We start from the raw sequence: 24,728 nt of genomic DNA, 5'->3' as shown, positions 1-24,728 counted from the left end.
ATGCGGAGTCCCCCAGCTATGAACACCTTCGTGAGATTCTCAGTAAGGACAAGAACAGGTAGATGGGATAGAAGTGAAAACCTCACTGTAAGTAAAATGCTATCTCTTTGGCTCAGAGAGCATATCTCAAAGTGTCATTCATCAAAAATACCTTTATCTTCAATTCTTTATCTTGCAGAAGATCGTTTGCCAAATTAAAAAAAAAAACTTAAATGGTGATTTTATTGAAGCATGAAATTTGGCTTTAAAAATATTCAGTAGTATTTGAGTAAATCTGCATCTGAGTTGTCAGAGTTGTAGGTTCACTGCACAAATATTTATACATTGCTAAGTCTGGCCATCATTGTGGATCTGAAATATCTCTGAAAGGACACTTCTTGGACCCTCCCTGTGCCCTGCCTCACCTGTGCCGTGAATGACTTGGAATGAGGTGCATAGAGTAACTGTTACCACAAATCTTCACCCCAAGGGGAAACGAAACCCTGCAGTTTGCTCAGAACTAACCTCATCACCTGATCACATTCTCTACATGAGATTACAGAGTTATGTATGTTTAAGGTAGAAAATAGAATATGCAAAGAAGGAATGATAAAAACAAAATAACTCACCTATTTTACCAGTCAAAAAAACTATATTAGAGATTCATACCTTATAGGATATTTCTATTCTGAGTTTTTACCTGACAGTATATTGTGAAATAATTATTTCACAACAATATTTACAGGTCAACATCCCACATTCTAATGATGATATTCCAATGTGTGATTTTATCATACTTTTGGAGTAATTCAATTTTACTAGCTTTTTAGATTGTTTTACTGACTGTAGTAAACAATACTGGAATAAACACAAAGGTATTTAGTGATTTTTTTGATGACTCCTAGGAGTTTAATAGGAGTTTACCATTAAATCTTTCTGATGTGGCTCCCTGCTCATTTCTGTGACCCTGGAGTATAGAGCATTTTTACTCTGCAATTACTAAACAGTCATATTTTCCTTGTTTCACAAAATTCTTTTATACGAAGGCTTTGCTTTATACTTTAGTCCCATTTAACTCCAGATGGCTTCAATTTTGGATGATTCCACACCACGTATGTGCAGAGTAGCTGTCATATAACATCTAAAAGAGTTAAGTCTCTGCACTATTCTTGGTGACATTAGGTGGGAATTAACCTAGTGAGTTTGCTTTCATCTGGAATTCCAAAAAGGAAGATACTACTCTTCCTTGTGTAAGGATGTTCTATCCCTATTGTACAAATAATAATGATCCCAATAATGACCAACTTTCCAGAAAAGAAAGTATAAGTGTGTGTGTGCATGACACGCAAGTGTGTAAAGGACAGAGATGAGAGAGACAATAGACTTACATAGCCAAGTCATCAAGTAATTAGTTAAAAGAGTTGAATTTTATAAAACATATTGGAAAGAAGGAAGTAAAGTCACCTAGAGACCAACTTTTAATGAAGAAAATAGATGTAAGCAGTTTTAATGAATAAATCAAACATGTGAAAGAAGAAAAATGTATCATAGAATTGACTCATTGCAATCCCATTTTTTTGCAGTCTCCTCTGTTCATGGGATTTCCCAGGCAAGAATACTGGAGTGGGTTCCCATTTCCTTCTCCAGGGCATCTTCCCGACCCAGGGATTGAACTTGCATCCCCTGCATTGGCAGTCAGATTCTTTACCACAGTAACGTGAGAGAAGTTGTCATTGCAACCTAATGTGAGCCTCGAATTCCTCCAGACTCCAGGGGGATATTTTAAACTCTCTGAGTCAATCCTTTGAATCTCCTCTAACTTGAGAACGATTGAAAAAAACACACACCACCACAGCTTCCCTTTTTTCTCTTTTGTTTTTAATATTTTTTAAACTGATTTGGCTGTGCCAGCTCTTAGTTGCAGCACATGGGATCTAATTCTCTGTCTGGGGTCAAACCCAGGTCCCTAGCATTGGGAGTTCAGCGTCTTAGCCATTGCACCACCTGTGAAGTCCCTATTTATTCTAACTCTTTAGTGAATTGTCAGTTTTCTCATGTATCATTATTGTGCAGAATAGGCTAAGGAAAGTTAAAAAGTGGGCTTTATATATGTTTTGCAAGTGTCTTCAAGCATGTATTGTGGTCTCTCTGAGTTCTCATGTACAGCAGACTGTCTTCAAAGCCCAAGGCAAAAGGGATGTTGCAATTAATATACTTTTATGTATCTACATCTATATCTATAATTACGTATTGTATTTTTCAGTAGCTCAGGCATGTCCCACTCTTTGTGACCCAATGGACTGCAGAACACCAGGCTTCCCTGTCCTTCGGTATCTCTCAGAGCTTGCTCAAACTCATGTCCATTGAGTCAGTGATGTTATCCAACTATCATCCTCTGTCATCCCCTTCTCCTCCTTCAATCTTTCCCAGCATCAGGGTCTTTTCCAATGAGTCGGTTCCTCGCATCAGATGGCCAAAGGATTGGAGCTTCAGTTTCAGCATCAATCCTTCCAATGAATATTCAGGACTGATTTCCTTCAGGATTGACTGGTTTGATCTCCTTGTAGTCCAAGGTACTCTCAAGAGTCTTCTTCAACACCACATTTCAAAAGCATCAATCCTTCGGCACTCAGCCTTCTTTGTGGTCCAACTCTCACATCCACACATGACTACTGGAAAAAATCATAGCTTTGACTATATGGACCTTTGTTGGCAAAGTACTGTCTCTGTTATGACTATAACTGTGAGCTCCATAGGGTCAGGAAACGTGAATGCATTGTACATTACACAATACATAGCACATAGTGGTTCCGTATTAAATATTGGTTGACTGAAGAATAATTAATTCATAAAATCAACAGATATAGAGCTTCTACCCTTTGGATGCTGTTAGGTAATTGTGGATCTATTTTTTCTTGTAGTTCATTTCTCATCACATTAAGAATACTTCTGTTTATATGTGTCATAAATTCCTTTCTGTTTCAACAGATTTTCTTCATATGGTACTATTTTCAGGCTTGCAATTAAATTAAATGGTCTCCCTCCTGTTGGCATAGACAGAGCCATCTTAATCACCTGAGTGAGTCTATAGTAAGGTATATAGACTTGTTCTCTTGTAAACTTGGAAGTCCCTCTTATCAGTGATTCTTCTAGGTTTCAGCCAATGTTAACATTCCCCTGTATTATCTCTTTCTTGCTTTCATTTCTAGACTTTTTAATCTTCAAATTTTAGCCTCAAATATTTACTTGCTGTGGCTAAAGATATGGATCCTATTAAGCTAAGGATGGTAGTGGGCAAGGAGGGAGCAGTGGTCCAGACTGAAAGAAAGTCATAGTTACCTTAGTTCTCTTTTCCTTTCCATCCTAATTTCTAGGGTTCAAAGGAAATGACCTTTGTATAACAGGTAGTCTCCATACAGTAGATTTTGCCCATGAGTACAACTGGATGGTGTCAAACTATTTGTTTCTATTTATCTTTATCATTGCCATGACTTGTGCTGCTTCTTTGTATATTTTTTCTTTCAAATCTAAAGACCTAGTTTAGGGATAAATACTCCTATCATTGGGAGTCCTAGCCTAAGACAAGAAAAGTGCCTTGTCTGTTTTTCTAGTTTCTGTTTTCAAGGGCTGACTTATTTTGATCAATAACAATTTTAAGCTCCTGGATTCACAACCCTTAAGAAAATTTTTAGAAACTGTTATCCTCAATTATCATATTTGTATTTAAAAAATTGGTATTTAAGAGACTCTGCCCCTGGGACAGTAGAAAGAAGAATGACTACATCCTTGGAGAAATGAGCTGTTTGACCTTGGAATGCTGACTGTGAAAAAAGTCACACACACACAGAGAAAAAATGGAAGACTGTAATTTTAGCAAAAAGTAATAACAGAAAGAGGGAATTTTCATTCTTGGGACAATTTGTAAAGAATATTCTCTTCTTCAAGAAACACAAGCTCAATCATAAGAAAGAAGTTACAGACAAGGAAGGAGATTCTGACTTTTAGCTCAGTTTGATGACTTAAAGATTGATAGGCATTTTTCTCAGAGAACTTTAAAGTTTAAAGAAATGTGAATGTTAGAAGAGATTACAGTTATCTTAAAACATAAGACAGCTGTAGCCATTTTCTGAATCTATACTAGAAAGCATTACCCTGTAATACATGATAGATGATTTCAGAGGCGATGAATTGAGAAGGGCTTGGTTTTTTACTACAATTTTAACTTTACTCTTTGGGTAGAGAAATCACACTAAGCATAAAAAGGGAAAGTCACAGGCTCAAAGGACAAATTTTTTTTCACTCCCCTATGAGAGGTCTTCAATCCACACTTTGGTTATGTTGCTTTGAACTAGTTACTTGATAACAGCAAATAGGTAAAACCTGAAACAAAGATGATGGCACGGCCCTTTCAAAAATATTAAAAATATATATACATTATAAAAGTTAGCTCAAAATGGATCATGGACTTAAATATAAATCATAAAACTAATCAACTCTAAAAAAAAAAAATAAGAGAAAAACTTCAGGCTTGCAGCTAAGTAAATCTTAGATCTGACACTGAAAGCATGATACACTCACACACACATGCACACACCAAACTGAATCAAAATTGAAAACCTTTCCTCTGTAAAAGACCCTATTAAAATATGAAATGATAAGCTACAGAACTGGAGGTGAAAGTGAAAGTTTCTCAGTTGTGTCCGACTCTATGTGACCCCTTGGACTATATACAGTCCGTGAATTCTCCAGGCCAGAATACTGGAATGGGTAGCCTTTCCCTTCTCCAGTGGATCTTCCCAACCCAGGGATCGAACCTAGGTCTCCTGCATTGCAGGTGGATTCTTTACCAACTGAGCTATGAGGGAAGAAAATGGGCAACGGATTCGAACAGGCATTTCACCAAAGAGGGGATATACCAATTGCAAATTAGCACCTGAAAAGATGTTCAACAATATTAGCCATCAGAGAAATGCAAATTAAAACCAAAATGAAATATCACTACACAAACTCAGTGGGGCTAAAATAAAGAATAGTGATAACACTAAATTCTGGCAAACATGTGGGAAAAACTTAATCACTCACAAATTGCTGATGAAGATCTAAAATGATACGGGCATTCTGGAAAATATCTTGGCAGTTTCTCATAAAACTAAACATGCAGTCACACATTTGGACACTTATTCTAAATAAATAAAAGATTTTATTCACATAAAAACTCATACCTGAATATTCATAACAGCTTTATTCACAGCAGCTGAAATATGGAAACAACTGTGTCCCTCCGTGGGTTTCTGGTTAAGCAAACTGTGGAACATCTACACCATGGAATACTCTTCAGAAATAAAAAAGACCAACAAGTTGGATACATACAGTAGCTTGGATAGATCTCATGATTTTACTACTTATGCTAAGTGAAAAAAATCTCATTGGCTACTTCTATATAATTCCATTTCTAGGACATTGTTGTTGTTTAGTCGATAAGTCAGTCCTGACTCTGCAATTCTATGGACTCCCACCAGGCTCCTCTCTCCATGAGATTTCCCAGACAAGAATACTGGAGTGGGTTGCCATTTCCTTCTCTAGAGGCTCTTCCTGACCCAAGGATTAAACCTGCATTTCCTGCAGGCAGATTCTTTTACCATTGAGCCACCAGGGAAGCCCCTCTATGACATTCCTAAACAACAAAATTGTATGGATGAAGAACAAATGAGTGATTGTCTGGGGTTAATGATTAGGGAAGGGGGTCAGTGTGGCTACAAAGGTGTGCATGGCCTAGGGAAACCTTATTATGATGAAACAGTTGTGCATCTTGATTGTGGTGATGAACCTATACATGTGATATACATGCATACATGAATCTGTACATGTGTAAAATTGAAAAGCTACACATATACACACACACACACATATCTGCATGCAAAACTGAGGAAATCTAAAAACTGAAACCTGTGGATTTTACTAATGTTAATTTCCTGGTTTAAGATACCATGGAGGAGACCGGGTAAAGAGTACACAGAGCCTCCTTGTACATTTTCGGAAATTTCATGACTCTATAGTGATTTAAAATTAAAAATATTTTTAAAATGACATGCAATTTTCATAAAGTTCACAACTGTAAATCATCTCTTGAGCTTCCTTACACATCACTCATCCAGCTTCCGGATTCATTTAGTGTCTGTTCTACAAAGAGCTCCTGCATTTATTTTTCAGTTATCTTTCCCATCTTCTTTCTGAGATACACACTGAGAAACAAAGAAAAGCTGCCTTCTAACTATGATTGTAAGAGGGCTTGCTAAGTGTGGGTAAAATGAATTATATCAAAGGATGCTAAAATGGATATGTTAGTTCAATGACTTTTAAATCACTGAGAAATTACCAAATTTTCAAATAAAACTTCCAAGAACAACAAACTTCAAACACTGTTAGTGTAAGAACTTCTGTGCTGCTTATTCTTTCTCGCCACTGAGTGGGTAAAGGATAAAGTGACATCAAAACAGTGCAGCTGAGAGCTGATGCTCTTTATCCGCTTTGAAGCTAATGGGGTTGGGGCAGAGTGTGCCTTTCAGACAAGTCTTAAGAGAGCTCCTATAAATGGTGGTCAACTCTACAACAGAGACACACGTTCAATGACAAAATCCAGTGGGGTGTCATAGAGCCAAGCAAATTAAGCAAGGCTAGTTTTGCTATACTTATCTTCTGCTACCCACTCTGCCCTGTGACTTTCTGACCTGTCTGATGTCTACATTGGAGAGCTCTTCTTTCCCTCTGCCATGATCGCCCGTTCTGTCCTCCCAAGATCTATCAAGTTCTTGACCCTGAGTTTTAGTTATGCTTGGTTCCTGAAGCCAGACATAAAATTATTTGAAGAAATGGATTTCTTAACTTATTTTCCCAATTCTCTGTCAAAGAGGTTTCCAGACAGATGCACTCTGCTTCTGTCAGCACTCTGCTTCTCTCAGCACTCTGGTCTTTTTAAGGTCTCACCCGCTGAGACTCTTGTGTGCCGTAGAGGGAAACACAATCCATTACACCAATGCCGCTGCTACTAAGCCCCTTCAGTCGTGTCTGACTCTGTGCGACCCCAGGGACTGTAGCCTGCCAAGCTCCTCTGTCCATGGGATTCTCCAGGCAAGAATACTGGAGTGGACGGCCATGTCATCCACCAGGGGATCTTCCCCACCCAGGGATTGAACCCACGTCTCTTACATCTCTTGCGCTGGCAGATGGGCTCTTTACCAGTAGTGCCACCTAAGAAGCCCCATTACACTGATGCTTGGGCTCAACTCCCATAACCCTTGGTAGCAGTTTAGCTTTAAAGTACATCCATGGAACAAAGACATGATTAAAATCGCAGGCAGAGAAGGCTTTTCTGATTCCTGCTTTAGACCTGTGTACTGTGCCCACCAACATAAAAGATGTCCAGTGAGATGTGTGTGTTTGTGACCACCAGGGGGCAGTGATTCCATTCCTTTCATTTTCCCAGTGTCTTAAAAGTCAAAAGCATGAAGCTACTAGAGGATTTGCTCGTGATTGGCTGAGCCCAGCAGAAAGGCTCTCTTGTGCATTAGAGAAGAACTAAGACACAGGAGCAGCTCCTCAGGGGAGAAGATTTGGAATCATTAAAATTGCATCAAGAGTGAGGTGGCAGGATGGAGAACATGCTGGAATGTGCATTCATAGTCTTGTGGCTTCAAGTTGGATGTAAGTTGCCCATTAAGAGGTGAGATCATATGGGCACATTTTTCCAAAGACAGAGAGGAGAGAGAGAGGAGTCTAGACACCACTCATCCCAGGCTTTGTGTTGGGATTTTAAGCACTGCTGAACTGAAAGCTTTGCGTTGTTTCTGACTTTGTTCTCCTGAACAGGGCTGCGTGGAGAAGACCGCATGGAGCAGAGTCCTCAGACCCTGAGAACCCAGGAGGGGGGGCAGGCTCAGCCTCAACTGCAGCCACACCGCCAGCAGCTTCAGAGGGCTACAGTGGTATAGACAAGACCCCGGGAAGGGCCCTGAACTCCTTCCTTCTCTACTCAGCTGGGGATGAAAAGCAGAAAGAAAGGCTGAGAGCCACCTTGTTAAAGAAGGGAAGTTCTCTGCACATCGAAGCCCCCAAACCCGAAGACTCAGCCACTTACCTCTGCGCTGTGCAGACACAGTGCTCCCCAGGCACCCGCAGACTGTACCCAAACCCTGAGGCTGCGGCTCTAAAGTAAGGGCGTCTTTGCTGTTTTCCTGCCTCCTGAGCACCCAGGGCCTCTTCCCAAGTGGTCCTATGGAGAACGAACTCTTGTGACGCAGCCAGACAGCAGAGATTACTGGGCATTCTGTCCAGGATCCTAGACAGGCACCCGTGTGTCCATGGATCAGGCTGGTCTTTTAAACAACCCAGAGCTTTGCCCGTGTAGACTCGAAAGGGATAGTGGTGGTATGGAGTCTTGGTTTCCAGTCTTGGGCCCCTGGAAAAGACGCCACAGGAATGTACCTTCTTCCCTGAAATAAATTTTTTGGCATTCTCTTATAAAGAGAATCTTTCCCATTTTAATATACTCTCGAAGGTCATATCTCCACCAGCCCTATTACTACATTTCTCTTCTCCTTAATAATCAAATTAGTTGACTGTCTAGACTTACTGTCCCCTCCGTAAACCTGACTTCTGTGAGCATTACTCCGTGAGAAGCTCTCACTTAAACCAGTGGCTTTGGTGGTGATAAAGCCAATGATTATTTCTCAACCCCATCTCATCTGAGATTCTCACTTTCTCACCTTATTAAAAATAAAATTTCCTTTTTTAAATCAAGATAATACTCTCATTTATTTACAAAATCAAATAGCACTCTCTTTTTCTTCTCACTCTTCCACATAGTCTGTTTTTGCCTCCCCAGAGGAACCACTTTTTATTCTCAGGTGATGACACTGACATTTGTCTCCATATTCAAAATGCTTCTTGGCTTTCTTTTCTCTCTCTCTCTCTGTAATTGAAGTACAACACATATAATAAAGTGTACAAAACGGAAGCTTAGAACTCAATGAAGTTTTACACTTGTTAATATCTACATGCATAGTGTATATTATCTCTGGCTTTCTTCACTCAGAATAATATCTTTGCAATTCACTGATGTCACTGTGTATGTCTTGTTCTTTTTTTAATTGATGCATAGAGTTCCTCTATATGAATATCTAACAATTTAATTATCCATCCTCCAAGAAGTAGATATTTGGGTTGTTTGGATTGATTGCAGTTTTGTGCTATTGTGAAAAAAGCTGTGTGTGAGGGGAAAAAATCAGATTTTTTTCCTTTTTGTGTAGGGAAAAACCTAGTTCTGCCCTATTATGTCCTTCTTACCTATGAGTCTCCTTTACTACTTGCACAAAACATTTCTGGTCAACAAATGTGTTTTTTTTCCCATACTAAGCAATTCTCTTGGAGAAGGCAATGGCACCTCACTCCAGTACTCTTGCCTGGAAAGTCCCATGGACAGAGGAGCCTGGTAGGCTGCAGTCCATGGGGTCGCTAGGAGTCAGAGATGCCTGATCAACTTCACTTTCACTTTTCACTTTCACTCATTGGAGAAGGAAATGGCAACCCACTCCAGTCTTCTTGCCTGGAGAATCTCAGGGACGGGGGAGCCTGGTGGGCTGCCGTCCATGGGGTCGCACAGAGTCGGACACAACTGAAGCGACTTAGCAGCAGCAGCAGCAAGCAATTCTCTACAATCCCACCTGAGTATCCTATCATTCTAGTCAGTTTTGACACTTTCTACCTGAAAAAGGCATGCCAGTCACAAGTCCAAGTGATCAACTGTGCGTCTGAACAGAAGACTGTAGATAGAAGATTCCCAAAACAAGATAAAACAAAATAAAATCCTGGGCTCAATTAATACTCTAGAGTGACTCACAGAACTAGGAGAAATATTTCACTTATTTTTACCTGTTTATTATAAAAGGCTATGATAAAGGATGCAGATGAATATCCAGATGGAAGAGACATGTAGGGTCAGGTTTGGGAGAGGAACTGTCGAGCTTCCACGTCCTCTCCAGGGACCACTCGCCTAGCACCTCTGTGTGTTCACCGACGGAAAGCTCTTCAGTAGGTCTGGGGTCTGGGCAGTGGTCCTATGAGATGACTCCCCAGCCCACTTGTCATTCTGCATTTTCATTTTAACTGCACCCCACAAATGATGTAGCAAGTCCTACTTAACTGGCTAAGATCACCTATAAAATATTGAATAGAATTCTTCTTATTCCCAAACTCAGAGGTAAAGCATTCAATATTTCACTGTGTCTATAATTATAGTGATTTTGATCAATATTCTTTATTTATTTAAATTGATTTTTAAATGTGAAACCAACTTTCATTTCTAGAGTTAAGTGCCCTTAGGAATGTTGTTTTGTCCTTTTTACATAATGAAACATTGATTTGCTATTATTTTATTGAGCACTTTCCCCCATTTTCCTGAATGATATAGTATTCAACTTTTTCTTTTCCAGGTTAATGTCAGATTTTGGTATCAAGATTGTAATGGTTCATTAGGTAACTTGCAATTTTTGGCTTCTTTTCTACCTGTAGAAGAATTTGTGTAGGGTTTTTAATGATTTAGAAACAATTTTCAGAAAGTTCACTGTAGTGAGGCCATGTAAGCATAGCCTTATGGGGGAAACTTAATAATCTTGAAATTATGGATTCAGTTAGTTTAACAGATAAAAGTTTCTTTATACATTAATTTTTCTCTTATGATGGTTGACAAATTGTGTTTTTTTCTGCCCATGTTTTATTATTTGCTACCTTTACTTTCTTTTATTTTAACTTGCTACTTTTTCTAGTTCTTTGAGTTGCAACTTTGCCTATTAACTCTCAACATTTCTTTTTTCCTGACAAATATAATTTAAATTCATAAATTTGTCTCTAATTACAACTATTCCTTGACTTACAATGGTGTTACGTGCCAAGAAACTTATCATAAGCTGATAATATCTTTAGTCAAAAGTTCATTTAAAATACCTGAACTCTGAACATCATAGCTCATCCTAGCCTGCATTAAACATGTTCAGAACACTTATATTAGCCAACAGTTGGGCAAAATTATCTAATACAAAGCCTATCTTATAATTTGATGCTGACTACCACATATAATTTATTTGGCACTGTACTGAAAATGAAAAACTGAGTGGTTGTCTAGGTTCAGAATGGTTGTGTGTTGGTTGTTTACCTTTTCAATCGAGTAAGTGACTGGGAGCTGCAACTTGCTGCTGATGTTCAGCATTAAAAGACAGCATCACACTAGCCCATGAAAAGATCAAAATTCAAAATTAGAAGTGCAGTTTCTACTGCACTGAATCCATATTATTTTTATACCATTGTAAAGTTGGCAAACCATAAGTCAGGGACTTTCTGTACTGCATTTGCTGCATCTTGCATGTTTTCATATGTCATATATTCATTATTATTCAACTAAAATATTTCCATTTGAAGTAGGAATTTAATACCCTATGGAGATATTTTCAGGGACGTAAGAAGGGCCAAATCCTGCCCTGCTCACTACAGGGGAGATTCCTAAAGATGCTGTATATATTAGCTTAAGACACAGAAATTGAAGATGGACTTTTGGCTGATCCCTGGACCTAATTACCTCCAGGCCCTAATATCACTGGTCCTCTGATTACCTCTAGGAAAGGTGGGTTTGAGGTTCACGCCTAAGTAGAGTTTCCTACTTCCTTCTGATCCAGAATAGCAAGCTCAGAATTCCTACAAGGATGAGGTGGAAAGATAGGACACACCTCAAATTGACCAAGAGTTGATTTACTTTTCAGGCATCTGGGCTGAAATAGAAAGAAGAGACAGTCCATCCCAGGGCACTAAATTAGCCCTCTATAGAGATGCATTTATCACAGGTAGGCAAAGACTTCAAAATGCAGGAGCTATAAGCAGAATAAGTGGACTCTGGAGTCCTGTGTTTAAGTTAGACTGAGAACTAATCTCCTGGGCTTCTCTGGGGGCTCAGATGGTAAAGAATCCGCCTGCAGTGCAAGAGACACGGATTCAACCCCTGGGCCAAGAAGATCCCCTGGAGAAGGGATTGGCTACTCACTCTAGTATGCTTTCTTGGAGAATTCCATGGACAGACGAACCTGGCAGGATACCGTCCATGGGATCACAAAGAGTTGGACATGAATGAGCGACTAGCATTTCACTTTTTTTTCAATCTCCTACTCATAAATGGACTCTGAATGACAGAATCAGCCCTCCTCACTCCTCCTTTGTGGGTAGAAGAAGAGGTCGGAGGGTTTACAAAGAAGGGAAGAAGTGGAAGCATCCTGATTCAAGGAGAGAGACACAGGTATTATTATCCACACCTCCTGGTTTTGTTCAGTTTTGATCTTTTGGGTTTTTAGCTTTATAGTCTGCCCAATGTCTTCAGTGGAATAAATCTGAGAATTATCATGAGATTCTTGTTTCTACCTGCTGTCTTTTTGTCATTCTCATCTTCAACACCAGAGTCTTTATTATCATTTATTGAACCACTACCATATGCCAGGTCCATTGCTCAGCACTTTAGATACTCCTTCTGTAATCTAAAACCCACAGAGTAATATTAATCTATCCTCAGGTAAGGAAACTGAGCCTTAAACATGTTTAAAAATGAAGGTATTTCTGAGATCAATGCTGCAGGCAACATAAAACGAGAATTAAAAAATAAAAACTCCAGTTCAAAATTTTTTCTGCTATACAGCAGAAAGTAACATAACATTGTAAATCAGATATACTTCAACAAGAATTAATCTAAAATGTAAATAGCCAGTTTGAATAAGTCCAAAAAATCTTTGCAAGTCAGAAATAAGTCTACTTACTCTTTTGACAACTGTTTAGTATATTATAATACTGATCTATCATAACATATTGAGTATTTGTATTGAAGGATATTTAAATATCCTTGCTGCATACAATATGCAATTTTATAATGCATTTATAAGGATATTTCTTAAAAAATTCTCAGACAAGTGGAATATCTGGCCAATGATATGAAAATAGCACCTATGAATCTTATTTAGCTTATACTTCAGTTATAGGATGTGAAAGTGCCCATTTCCTGATATATCACACACATTGAATGTGAATATTATGATTCTTAACTCTTTTTGCAACCTGATGGCTGAGAAATGATAGAAAGGGATTTTCAAGGAAGTGTGAATTAAAGAAAACAATTCTTAAGAACTGAAGTGGCAAGAGGAGGGAGTAGTTCCAGGAATGTGAAGAGGTTCAGCTGTGGCTGTGCAGTAAAACTTTTGATTTCTTCTTTTCTAACATAAGCATTTATGCTTACATTTCTCTGTAGGTACCTGTGTGTATGAGTTACTCAGTATTGTCTGAGTCTTTGCCACCCCATGGACGGTAGCCCACCAGGCTCCTCTGTCCATGGAATTTTCCAGGCAAGGATACTGGAGTGGGTTGTCACTCATATCTCCAGGGGTCTTCCCCATCCAGGGATCGAACTTGGGTCTCCTGAATTGCAGGCAGATTCTTTACTGTTTGAGCCATCAGAGAAGCCCCTAGGTGCATATTTAGCCACATTCTGCAAATCTGATGTGGTAAAAATTGTTTTCCCTAGGAGGAGGGAAAGAGATAAGCATTTCTCTGGCAACGCTGGGCTTAGTCCTGAGATGATGGTGTTTCCATGGCAACCTGGCACTCCTGGCAGATGGGCTTCTAGCGTGTCCTCCTCCGTGCCTGTGTGACTTGCTCTGATTGGCTGGGCTGACTCTGTTTTTCCCGTAGAAAGTTTTGAACACAAGAGGCAGCAAAGCAGGTGTTTTATCCTTCGAGTCCTTGAATATTTTACAGACACAAGAATTCAGTTCTCCAGTGAGTCTAAATGACAGAAGGAATGGACAAATTCCTGAGCCTGCTTATCCTTTAGTTACAACTAAACTTTGAGTTAGAGGGATTTGGAAATGGGCAAAGAATGGACAACTCCCGGATATTCCTCCCCAGGGAAGACAGAAAGTCAGGGAGTTGTACCTGCATGGTTTCTGGGAGTTCCCGTGGAGAGCGAAAACGTAAACTTCGGTTAGTTATCAAAGAATAATAATAATAATCAGCCGCTGACCAGCCTGTCTCTGTTTTCTCTTTCTGAACAGGGGTGAGCAGTAAGCAGGATGTGAGTCAGAGTCCTGAAGCTCTGAGCGTGAGGGAGGGAGACAGCGTGGATTAACTGCAGTTACCCTGACAGCGCTCTGTACTTCCTGCAGTGGTTTAGGCAGGATCCGGGGAAAGGGCTCACATCCCTATTGTCAATTCAGGCGAATCAGAAAGAGCAAACAAGTGGAAGAATTACAGTCTCGTTGGATAAACCATCAGGACACAGTACTTCACACATGGCGACTTCTTAGCACAGTGACTCGACCACCGACCTCTGTGCTGTGAGCTACAGTGCGCAGAGGGAGCCTGTTCCCAGGACTCAGACTGCAGATGGGGCTCCATCTGCATTGGAGGTGGATTCTTTACCAACTGAGCTATGAGGGAAGCCCAGAGCCAACTGGAGAAAGGCAAATGTTCATCCTTAGCCAATCACCTCAGATGCCATACTGCTAATTAGCCTGCTGACATTGCCCCTGTTCTTTCCACCCCCCTCCACCCGTCTGTTTTGCTAGAACTTTGTCAGTTTTCCTGATTCTCTTAAAGAATCAACTCTTTGTTTCATTGAATTTCTCTATTGTTTATCTTTTTAAAATTTCATTGACTTCTCCTTTTATCTTTATTAATTTTTTATGCTTGTTTGATTAATTTATCTTTTCCTTGTTCAGGTTCCTCAGGTAGAAGCTTAGATAATCTATCTGAGATTTTATTATTTTTTAATATTTGCATGTGGTGCTAAAATTTCACTCTCAATACTTCTTTGGCTATGTCCCCCCAATTTTGGTATGTTGTATTTTCATTTTTATTCAACTCATGGGAAATTCAATCATTTCCCTTGAGACATTCTCTATGATCCGTAGATGATTCAGAAGTGTGTTGTTTGGTTGCCAAATGTTTGGGAATTTTCCTGTATCTTTCTGTTATTTATTTATACTATTATTTCATTGTGGTTGGAGAACATACTCTTTATATTTCAGTTCTTTTACATTAGATTTGTTGAGTTTTTTTGGTCCCAAGATTTGGACTTACCTGGTATATATTCCACGGACACTTGACAAGAAGTATATTCTGCTCTGGTTGTGTGAAGTATTGTATAAATGACAATTAAATCCTACTGGTTAGTGGTGTTATTGAATTCTTCTATATATCTACTGATTTTCTGACAAGTTATTCTACCAGTTGTTGAGAGAGGAATATTGAAGTATTTAACTATATTTCTAGATTTGTTTCTTTTCTTTTTAGTTATAATTTTTGTTCCATTTATTTTTCAGCTCTGTTAGTTGGTATGTATACATTTAGGATTACTATGTCTTCTCAGTAAATTATCCTTTTTTTCAGTAGATAATATTTATCTGTCTCTGGTAATTTTCTTTGTTCAGGAGTCTGTCTACTTTATCTGATATTAATATAGCCATTATACTTTCCTTTGATTAATGTTTGCATAATACATCTTTTCCCATCCTGTTACTTTCAAGATGACTATGTCTTATTTGAAATGAATTTCTCTCAGACAGTTACAGTTGGGTCGTGTTTCTTAACTCACTTTTTTTCTGAGCTGTTTTGTCACTGGTGTGTTCAGGTCAACTTCTGCGTCTTAGTTTCTGTGTGTAGATCACTTGTTTTTAATGTCTTGATATGTTAGGGCTTAGCCTTCCATTTTATTTGATTTTTTGTTTGCACTTTTTTTTTTTTGTCCCCTATGTTTTTCCTTCTAACCTCCTGTGAGTTATTCAACATTTTCTAGGATTACACTTCAATCTACCTGCAGTGTTTTGTGTGTGTGTGTGTGTGAGTTGCTCAGTTGTGTCTGACTCTTTGTGACCTCAGGAACTGTACCCTACCATGGAATTCTCTAAACAAGAATATGGGAGTGTATAGCCATTCTCTTCTCCAGGGCATCTTGTCAACCCAGGGACTGAACCTGGGTCACCCACATTGTAGGAAGATTCGTTTATGGTCTGAGTCACAAGGGAAGCTCCTATAGCATTTCAGTCAGTTCAGTTCAATTGCTCAGTCATGTCCGACTCTTTGCGACCCCATGAATCACAGCACGCCAGGTCTCCCTGTCCATCACCAACTCCTGGAGTTTACTCAAACTCATGTCCATCGAGTTGGTGATGCCATCTCATCCTCTGTCATCCCCTTCCCCTCCTACCCCCAGTCCCTCCCAGCATCAGGGTCTTTTCCAGTGAGTCAACTTTTCGCATCAGGTGGCCAAAGGACTGAAGTTTCAGCTTCAGCATCAGTCCTTCCAATAAATACCCAGGGCTGATCTTCTTTAGGATGGACTGGTTGGATCTCCTTGCAGTCCAAGGGACTCTCAAGAGTCTTCTCCAACACCACAGCTCAAAAGCATCAATTCTTCGGCACTCAGCTGTCTTCACAGTCTAACTCTCACATCCATACCTGACCACTGGAAAAACCATAGCCTTAACTAGACGGACCTTTGTCGGCAAAGTAATGTCTCTGCTTTTTAATATGCTGTCTAGGTTGGTCATAACTTTCCTTCCAAGGAGTAAGCGTCTTTTAATTTCATGGCTGCCTATAGCATTTAGATGTGTCTTATTGTATAGCTGTTTTTATACGGCTGCTCTGGTTATTGCATTTACATAACACAGTCTATTGGTAATATTATTTTACCTATTTGAATGAAGTGTATAAATATTGCCTCCCTTTACACCTATTTACTCTCCCCTATTCATAAAATAATTTTCTTTAGTATTTCCTCCGTATGTGTTTAGAGCCTCATTAGACAGTGTTATAATTTTTCCAGATATATAATTATATTATATTATTATATATTAATATATAATATATAATAATAATATGCTATATATATTATGCTATATATATAACATATATATTATGCTATATAACATATATAACATATATGCTATATGTATATATAACATATGTAATATATGTTATGCTATATATTATATATATAATATATATATATTGCTATATATATTACATATAATATGCTATAATATATTTCCACCAAATATAATTGAGAAAACTCAAGAGGAAATGTCTATTGTATTTATCCATATTTTTGCTTATTGTATTCTTTATTCCTTCTTGTTGATTCAAGACTCATTCCTTTGTAATTTTATTTCTGTTTATAGAGCTTCCTTTAGACATTATTTTAGGATAGGTCTTCTGGTGACCACTTTTCTTAGTTTTCCTTCATCTGAGACTATCTCAATTTCACCTTTATTAGTGAAGACTTCTCGGTTAATGGCTCTTCTCTTTCTGCAGTTGAAATATATTGGATTATTTCTTTCTGGCTCATAGTTAAATCTGGGAACTAAAATAATTGTAACATTGTGATTTTATGTTTCATTCTAAAAATTATTTTGTATCCACTTAAAAGTTGAAGGATAGCTGATTGACAATGTTATGCTAATTTCTTCTGTAGAGCAAAGTGATTCAGTTATATATATATAGACTTTCTTTTTTATTTTCTTTTCCATTATGGATATATATATAACCCTTGGATATTGAATATAGTTCCTTGTGCTATATAGTAACACAGGGAATTTTTAACTCACAATTCTGTATTTTTTTAAAAAGTCAAATTTAATACAGTTCAAGGCTGACAACATATAAATCCTTTTCTGTACATAATCATATTGCTTTGAAATTCAACCACAGGTCAGTAGAAAGGTGGGGCATGTTAATGAAAACAGTGAACTTCTCCGTAGTTCTCTATTTGGCCTCTGGAGGGCACTGCTGCCTAAATTGGAAATTGGTTTTCTGTAAAAGATCAGAAGAACCCTAGGGTTTAAAGAGATATTCTGACCATTTTTTACACAGTGAGATGTAAAACATCTCAGACACCAGAGATAGGCATTTTGTTAAGACAGCTTCTCTTCCTAACAACCTCCCTACAATTTCCATCAGAAGTATAAATTCTTTGTCATTCTTAACTTCAGAGAAACCTGGGTTCAAGCCAGTCAGTCTTCAGACTTATTTGTGGGGAACCCGTTAGAAAGGAGCTCACTGCCTCTTCACTGCTCCACTATGACCTTGGTGTTCACCTTGATGCTTGAGATGCTCCTGTTTCTGAGTGAGTATTACTCCATTTTACCCCTTTGTCCACACACGGAATATTGCTCCATGTTGAATAGAGACTTTTGCTTTAGCTGAGTTCACTGATTCAGCATTGATGTCTCAGCAGGAGCTGGAGCCCAGTCGTGACCCAGCCTGATGACCACATCACTGTCTCTGAAGGAGCCCGTCTGGAGCTGAAGTGCAACTACTCATCTTCTGTTTCACCATACCTCTTCTGGTTCGTGCAGTACCGGAACTGAGGACCCCAGCTTCTCCTGAAGTACGTGTCTGGAGACAATCTTGTTTCAGGCATCAGAGGTTTTGAGGCTGAATTTAGGAAGAGTGAGAAGTCCTTCCACCTGAGGAAAATACCAGCTCATTGGAAAGACTCGGCCAAGTCCTTCTGTGCTCTGAGTGACACAGTGCCTGGGGCTGCAGGAGGAGCTGAACACAAACCTCCTGGACACTGTAGCTCAGTCTTTGTTATATTAGGAAGTTGGCATGTTCTGTGAAGGCAAGCAGCACAGACAATACAGAATCCTGGAAGTGTTTGGTTCCCTTGGGCATCTTAGATTCTTCTTTTTTTCATTTTTTCTTGTCTTTTCTATTCTTTATTCTTTATCATTTTGCAAAGGAAAGACTCCTGTTTTCTGAAATTTGGAATTTTTGTCCTCTAGAATCAGAATTCCAGGGAAAATGAGGCCATAGAATTTTCAACAAACTGGAGAAAGCTACTTACTCCTGTGTCATTTGGAATAGTGATGGGCTGAGATATAATAGCTTGAGGTTGGCCATGTGAGTTGATATAACACAAGTCAGACAATTTCTTTACAATATTAATCTCATCTCTCAAGTAAACAAAAATCCCTGGACAATGGCTTATTTCTAACTGCATTATCTCCAGACTATTTTGCTACTATCCTAAGAAGCTTCTTTCCTTAAAGGATTTCAACTCTTTGACTGAAGCACTTGGGACTGATGCAGCTAATTACTGCTGGCACTTAAAGATGTATATGGGTGACCTTTCCAAAGACAATATTTCAGTTTCAGTTCAGTTGATCAGTTATGTCCAACTCTTTGCAACCCAATGAACCACAGCACGCCAGGCCTCCCTTGTCCATCACCAATTCCCGGAGTCCACCCAAACCCGTGTCCATCGAGTTGATGATGCCATCCAACCATCTCATCCTCTGTCTTCCCCTCTCCTCCTGCCCTCAATCATTCCCAGCATCAGAGTCTTTTCCATGAATCAGCTCTTTGCATCAGGTGGCCAAAGTATTAGAATTTCAGCTTCAACATCAGTCCTTCCAGTGAACACCCAGGACTGATCTCCTTTAGGATGGACTGGTTGGATCTCCTTGCAGTCCAAGGGACTCTCAAGAGTCTTCTCCACAGCACAGTTCAAAAGCATCAGTTCTTCAACGCTCAGCTTTCTTGACAGTCCAACTCTCACATCCATACATGACCACTGGAAAAACCATAGCCTTGACTAGACAGACCTTTGTTGACAAAGTAATGTCTCTGCTTTTTAATATGCTATCTAGGTTGGTCATAACTTTCCTTCCAAGGAGTAAGCATCTTTTAATTTCATGGCTGCAGTCACCATCTGCAGTGATTTTGGAGCCCAGAAAAATAAAGTCAGCCACTGTTTCCACTGTTTCCCCATCTATTTGCCATGAAGTGATGGGACCGGATGCCATGATCTTAGTTTTCTGAATATTGAGCTTTAAGCCAACTTTTTCACTCTCCTCTTTCACTTTCATCAAGAGACTCTTTAGTTTTTCTTCACTTTCTGCCATAAGGGTGGTACCACCTGCATATCTGAGGTTATTTATATTTCTCCTGGCAATTTTGATTCCAGCTTTTGCTTCTTCCAGCCCAGCGTTTCTCATGATGTACTCTGCATATATGTTAAATAAGCAGGGTGACAATATACAGCCTTGATGTACTCTTCCTTTTTGGAAGCAGTCTGCTGTTCTGTGTCCAGTTCTAACTGTTGCTTCCTGACCTGCATACAGGTTTCTCAAGAGACAGGTCAGGTGGTCTGGTATGCTCATCTCTTTCAGAATTTTCCACAGTTTATTGTGATCCACACAGTCAAAGGCTTTGGCATAATCAATAAGGCAGAAATAGATGTTTTTCTGGAACTCTCTTGTTTTTTCAATGATCCAGAGGAAGTTGGCAATTTGATCTCTGGTTCCTCTGCCTTTTCTAAAACCAGATTGAACATCTGGAAGTTCACGGTTCACGTATTTTTGAAGCCTGGCTTGGAGAATTTGGGGCATTACTTTACTAGTGTGTGAGATCAGTGCAATTGTAGTGCGAAGCAAAAAAAATTCTCCTTTATTCATCAGTCCCCAAAAATAGACTTCCCACGTGGTGCAGTGGTAAAGAATCTGCCTGCCAATGCAGGAGACACAAGGGCATCCTCCCTCATGAGCAGGAAGATGAGGAGTGCAGTGAAGAGGTGGTTAAGTCATCTATATGGGGCAATTCTTCTGAGTCTGTGTTTATCTTTGACCAGATATCTCTCTCCTTTTCCCACATCAGACCTGTTTTAGGACATTCCTAAAAGATGCATGTGCATTTTTGCCAAGATGGATTCCAGCACAGAGCTTTGTGGGATGCTTGGCATCATCTGTTATGAGGCGGTGCCACCTCCTTTTTGAGCTCCGAGGAGTCTTTCTGTGCCTGCACAGTTTTCCTTGACCTCTTGACCTCAGAAGTCGTCACTTTTTTACTCTAGCAGAGCTCAGCTTCTGCTGTTAATTGTCTTGGTTACTGAGGCTAATTAGCATGACAGGTTAATGAATCTGAGAGGAGGTGTTGAGCCAAAGTCTTTATTCGGAAAGCTGGCTGACCAAGAAGATGGCAGACTAATGTCTCAAAATGATCATCTTGTCTGGGTCTGGATGGCAGGTTCTTTCACAGAACAGGGTGGGGGAAAGTGAGGAAACAAACTGAAAAGGCAAAATTAATCTTGTAAACATCTGCTAGAATGGCAAGTCTCAGGCAGGGGATGTATTAATTTCTTCTTTCCCACCATCCACAGGTGGACAGGTCATGAACAAAAACCCTTTAGCAGTCAGGCAGAGGGGGTGATTCTCTGAGGCAGCCCATTATGTATGATTATAATAACAAAAGCAGTGAAAAGCAAGTCAAAGGAACAGTTCCAACAAGGTAGAATTGGTTCTTCCTTCAGTATTTGGAGTGTGTAGGGAAAACAAAGCTTGAATTTTACTCTGCTTGACAAATACCAGCTGTCTAGCCCAGGGCCCCATCTACCTCCTACCTCCGAAACTCACTCTGAGTTTTCATGTGCTCAGTTGCTCAGTCGGGTCTTACTCTTTGCGATCCCATGGACTATAGCCCACCAGGCTCCCCTGGCCATGGGATTTTCCAAGCAAGAATACTGGAGCTGCTTGGTTGCCATTTCCTTCTCCAGGGGACCTTCCTGACCCAGAGATCGAACCCCCATCTCTTTCGTCCCCTGCATTGGCAAGTATATTCTTTACTGCTCCATCACCTGGAAAACTCTTTCAAATGGAAGTTAGTAATAATAGAGGAGAATAATTTTGTGTGAAGAAAAGCTAAACCATTATCGGCATATAAGAAGTATGCTTTTTGATGAATATTCCTTTCAATTAATAGCTCTGTCTTATTCCCTGATTCAAGCACTAGACATTTATGACCATAATGCAGAATATCTATATTTACATTGATTGTTATTATCTTTATCTATGTCATTTTCTTTATCCATAGCTCTCAGGAAAGTCCCCTGGATCAAACAGGGAGTCATAAACAAAAGGTAAGATGGAAAATTTTGAAGTATAGATACCAGCTTTTTCTGATTTTTTTTCCATTTTTATTGCCTAAGATTTATTTATTAATATATATCAGGAGAAAATAGGAACTTTCAATTCACAAGTTCAAAATTATGTATAAAACATTGAATGTCACCTTTTCCCTCCACTCTCACCCCTCTTTAACCTGTTTTTAGTTCAGTTGAGATCAGAGGATGGGGCTTCCTGTCACAGAGTGTCAGCTGAGCAGGGTTTGTTGGCTGAGCTGATTGGTTGCAGGAGCTGAAACATCCAGACAAGTCATGACACTCACCACCCAGGGTTTGCTATGTATCTTGTGAATGTTTTCCAGCAACAAGGCAAAGCGTCATGAAAAGGCTAGTGGACACTGTACTGGGGCTTTTGTTTGCCCAGGTTTGCTGTGAGTTGGGGCTGCCCCACAGGGGAATCTGAAGGAATGAGCAGCTTCTCTTTTGTTGAAGGAGGAAGAGGAGTTGACAAGTCCTGCAGACTTTCTATCCTTATCATTTATGGGGTTGGGGGTGTACTTTACGGGTTTTGCAGGCGCTCTGTAATCCTCACCTGTGACTTTCCCTCCTTTACATCAGGTGTGCAAGGGATGGATGTGGTGCAGAGTCCCCCAGCCCTGCGTCTCCAGGAGGGAGCCAGCTCTACTCTGAGGTGTAATTTCTCCACCTTCCCAAACAGTGTGCAGTGGTATCTTCAGAACCCCGGGGGCCGCCTCATCCACCTGTTTTACATTCCTTCAGGGACAAAGCAGGATGGAAGATTAAATGCCACGACAGTCTCTGCAGAACGCCGCAGCTCACTGCACATTTCCTCTTCGCAGACCACAGACTCGGGCACTTACTTCTGTGCTGTGAAGCACGGTGCTCCCCAGGCACCTGCAGCCTCTACATGAACCCTCCCGGGCTCAGCCCCTCCTCCAGCCTCAGTCACACTGTGGGCCCCACAGGGCATTTGCAGTGCTTCATGTTACTCACCTACATCAGGACAGTTTTAACCACAGACACTGTTTGGCCCTACAGGTTACGGACTTTGGTCTCTATCTCCACTACTCAGTCTGTGTCTCCTTCTGCACTAGAAACTTCGAACTGGGAACTAGCAGAGAGTTGATACGAGGACAGAATTAAAATAAATGTTTAACCACAGCTTCCCAGGTGGCTCAGTGGTAAAGAATCTGCTTACCAATGCAGGAGACGCAGGAGACATAGGTTCGATCCCTGGGTGGGGTAAATTCTCTGGAGGAGGAAACAGTAACCCATTCCAGTATTCTTGGGAAATACTGGGAAATCTCATGGACAGAAGAGGCTGACAGGCTAACAGTCCATGGGGTCTCAAAGAGTTGGACAAGACTGTGTGACAGAGCATGCATGCTGAACTCAAAAATGTTAAAAAGTGAAAGGAATTAAATGAAATCACTCCAATAAAGATATTATCCAGCTTAGTCGCCTTCTACAGAGTGTTCAAGTCTACCTCACCAAAAAGTGTTCTAAAAGGCAACTGCAAATATTTATATGCCATCCTACTACTGTGGAAAGCAAACAAAAAATGTTTGCTTAATGTTTAATATGAACTTCATAAGTTAAAACAAATGAATTCTCTTATAGTTCTGGGTTGAAGAAGTATGAAAGCAATTTTGCTTGGCTGGTTGGTAGGTTTCCTCTAGAGTCTAAGGAAGAATCCATTTCCTTGCATTTTTCTAGCTTCTGGAGGTCAGTTGGATTCCTTGGGTCATAGCCTTTCCTTGAATCACTACAACCTCTTCTACCACCTCAGCTCCTTTCTCTTCTGGAGTCAAATACTTTTCTGCTTCTAAGGTGTAGGAAATTAGTAAATAAACAGAAACTCATTTAAATAGAGTTGGCAGACAGGGGGAGCTGTCATACCCTGTGAAGATAACAGGATTAAAGGGCAGAAGAAAGATGCCTCTTCTTTCCAGGCAAACACTGGACCAGTGAAAAACCATGGACTCTGTTTACTGTGTGTGTGTGTTTGTGCGTGTGTGTGAGTGTGTGTGCATGTGTGTGTGCATGCGTGTGTGAGTGAGTGAGTGTGTGTGTGAGTGTGTGTGTGTGTTTGTGTCTGTGTGTGTGTGTGTGTGTGTATGTGCAGGGGCTTCTCTTGTTGAGGAGCACTGTCTCTAGAGTGCGTGGGCTCCGTAGTTGCAGCACATGGGCTCTCCAGTTATGGAACATGGGCTTAGTTGCCTGGTGGCATGTGGGATTTTAGGTCCCTACCAGGGATTGAACTGCATCTCCTGCGTTGGAAGACAGATTCTTAAGCACTGGACCACCAGGGACATCCCAATGTAAACAAATGTAAGCGTCTGTTTACAGTAGCCCTCCCAACTTCTTTTTCTTCTCTATAAGATCCTTCTCTTGTCCTGTGGGGACTTGCATAAGGCTTGCCAAGGTTGCAGACCCCAAATTGCAATCCTTTGCTGATCCCAGCTAAACTCATCTTTTTAGAGAAATATCTGATAGTCTTTTCTTTTTTTTTCGTGTTCAGCAAAGTATGCATAGTTATGTATAGTCCCTACCCAGATAATCCAGAATAATTCGTATTGAGAGAGTCAATTCCTAGGCAGCTTGATAAGAAGTCCAGGGGTCCCCAAGGAGAGAGGTGTCTGGAATTCTCAAGGAGGAAGAAAGGACAAACTTTTTCCCTCTACATTCCTTAGGATTGTATAACAATAATGTGTCCTGCTTGAGGACAGTCTCTGGAAAAAGCCTTCTG

The 24,728-nt window shown here is 40.0% G+C and overlaps 1 gene segment (V, D, J or C); it reads left to right on the top strand.

Moving 5' to 3' along the window:
* Positions 1–22,890, top strand: LOC136172530 (T cell receptor alpha variable 22-like). The segment is given in 2 exon segments: positions 1–58; positions 22,577–22,890. Coding segments are annotated over 2 exon segments (372 nt in total).
* The last annotated feature ends 1,838 nt before the right edge of the window (positions 22,891–24,728 follow it).

Source organism: Muntiacus reevesi, chromosome 7, assembly GCF_963930625.1.
Source record: "Muntiacus reevesi chromosome 7, mMunRee1.1, whole genome shotgun sequence".
Taxonomy (NCBI): Eukaryota; Metazoa; Chordata; class Mammalia; order Artiodactyla; family Cervidae; genus Muntiacus; species Muntiacus reevesi.
The sequence above is the reverse complement of the archived record's forward strand: the minus strand, read 5'-3'. Positions and strand labels throughout refer to the sequence as shown.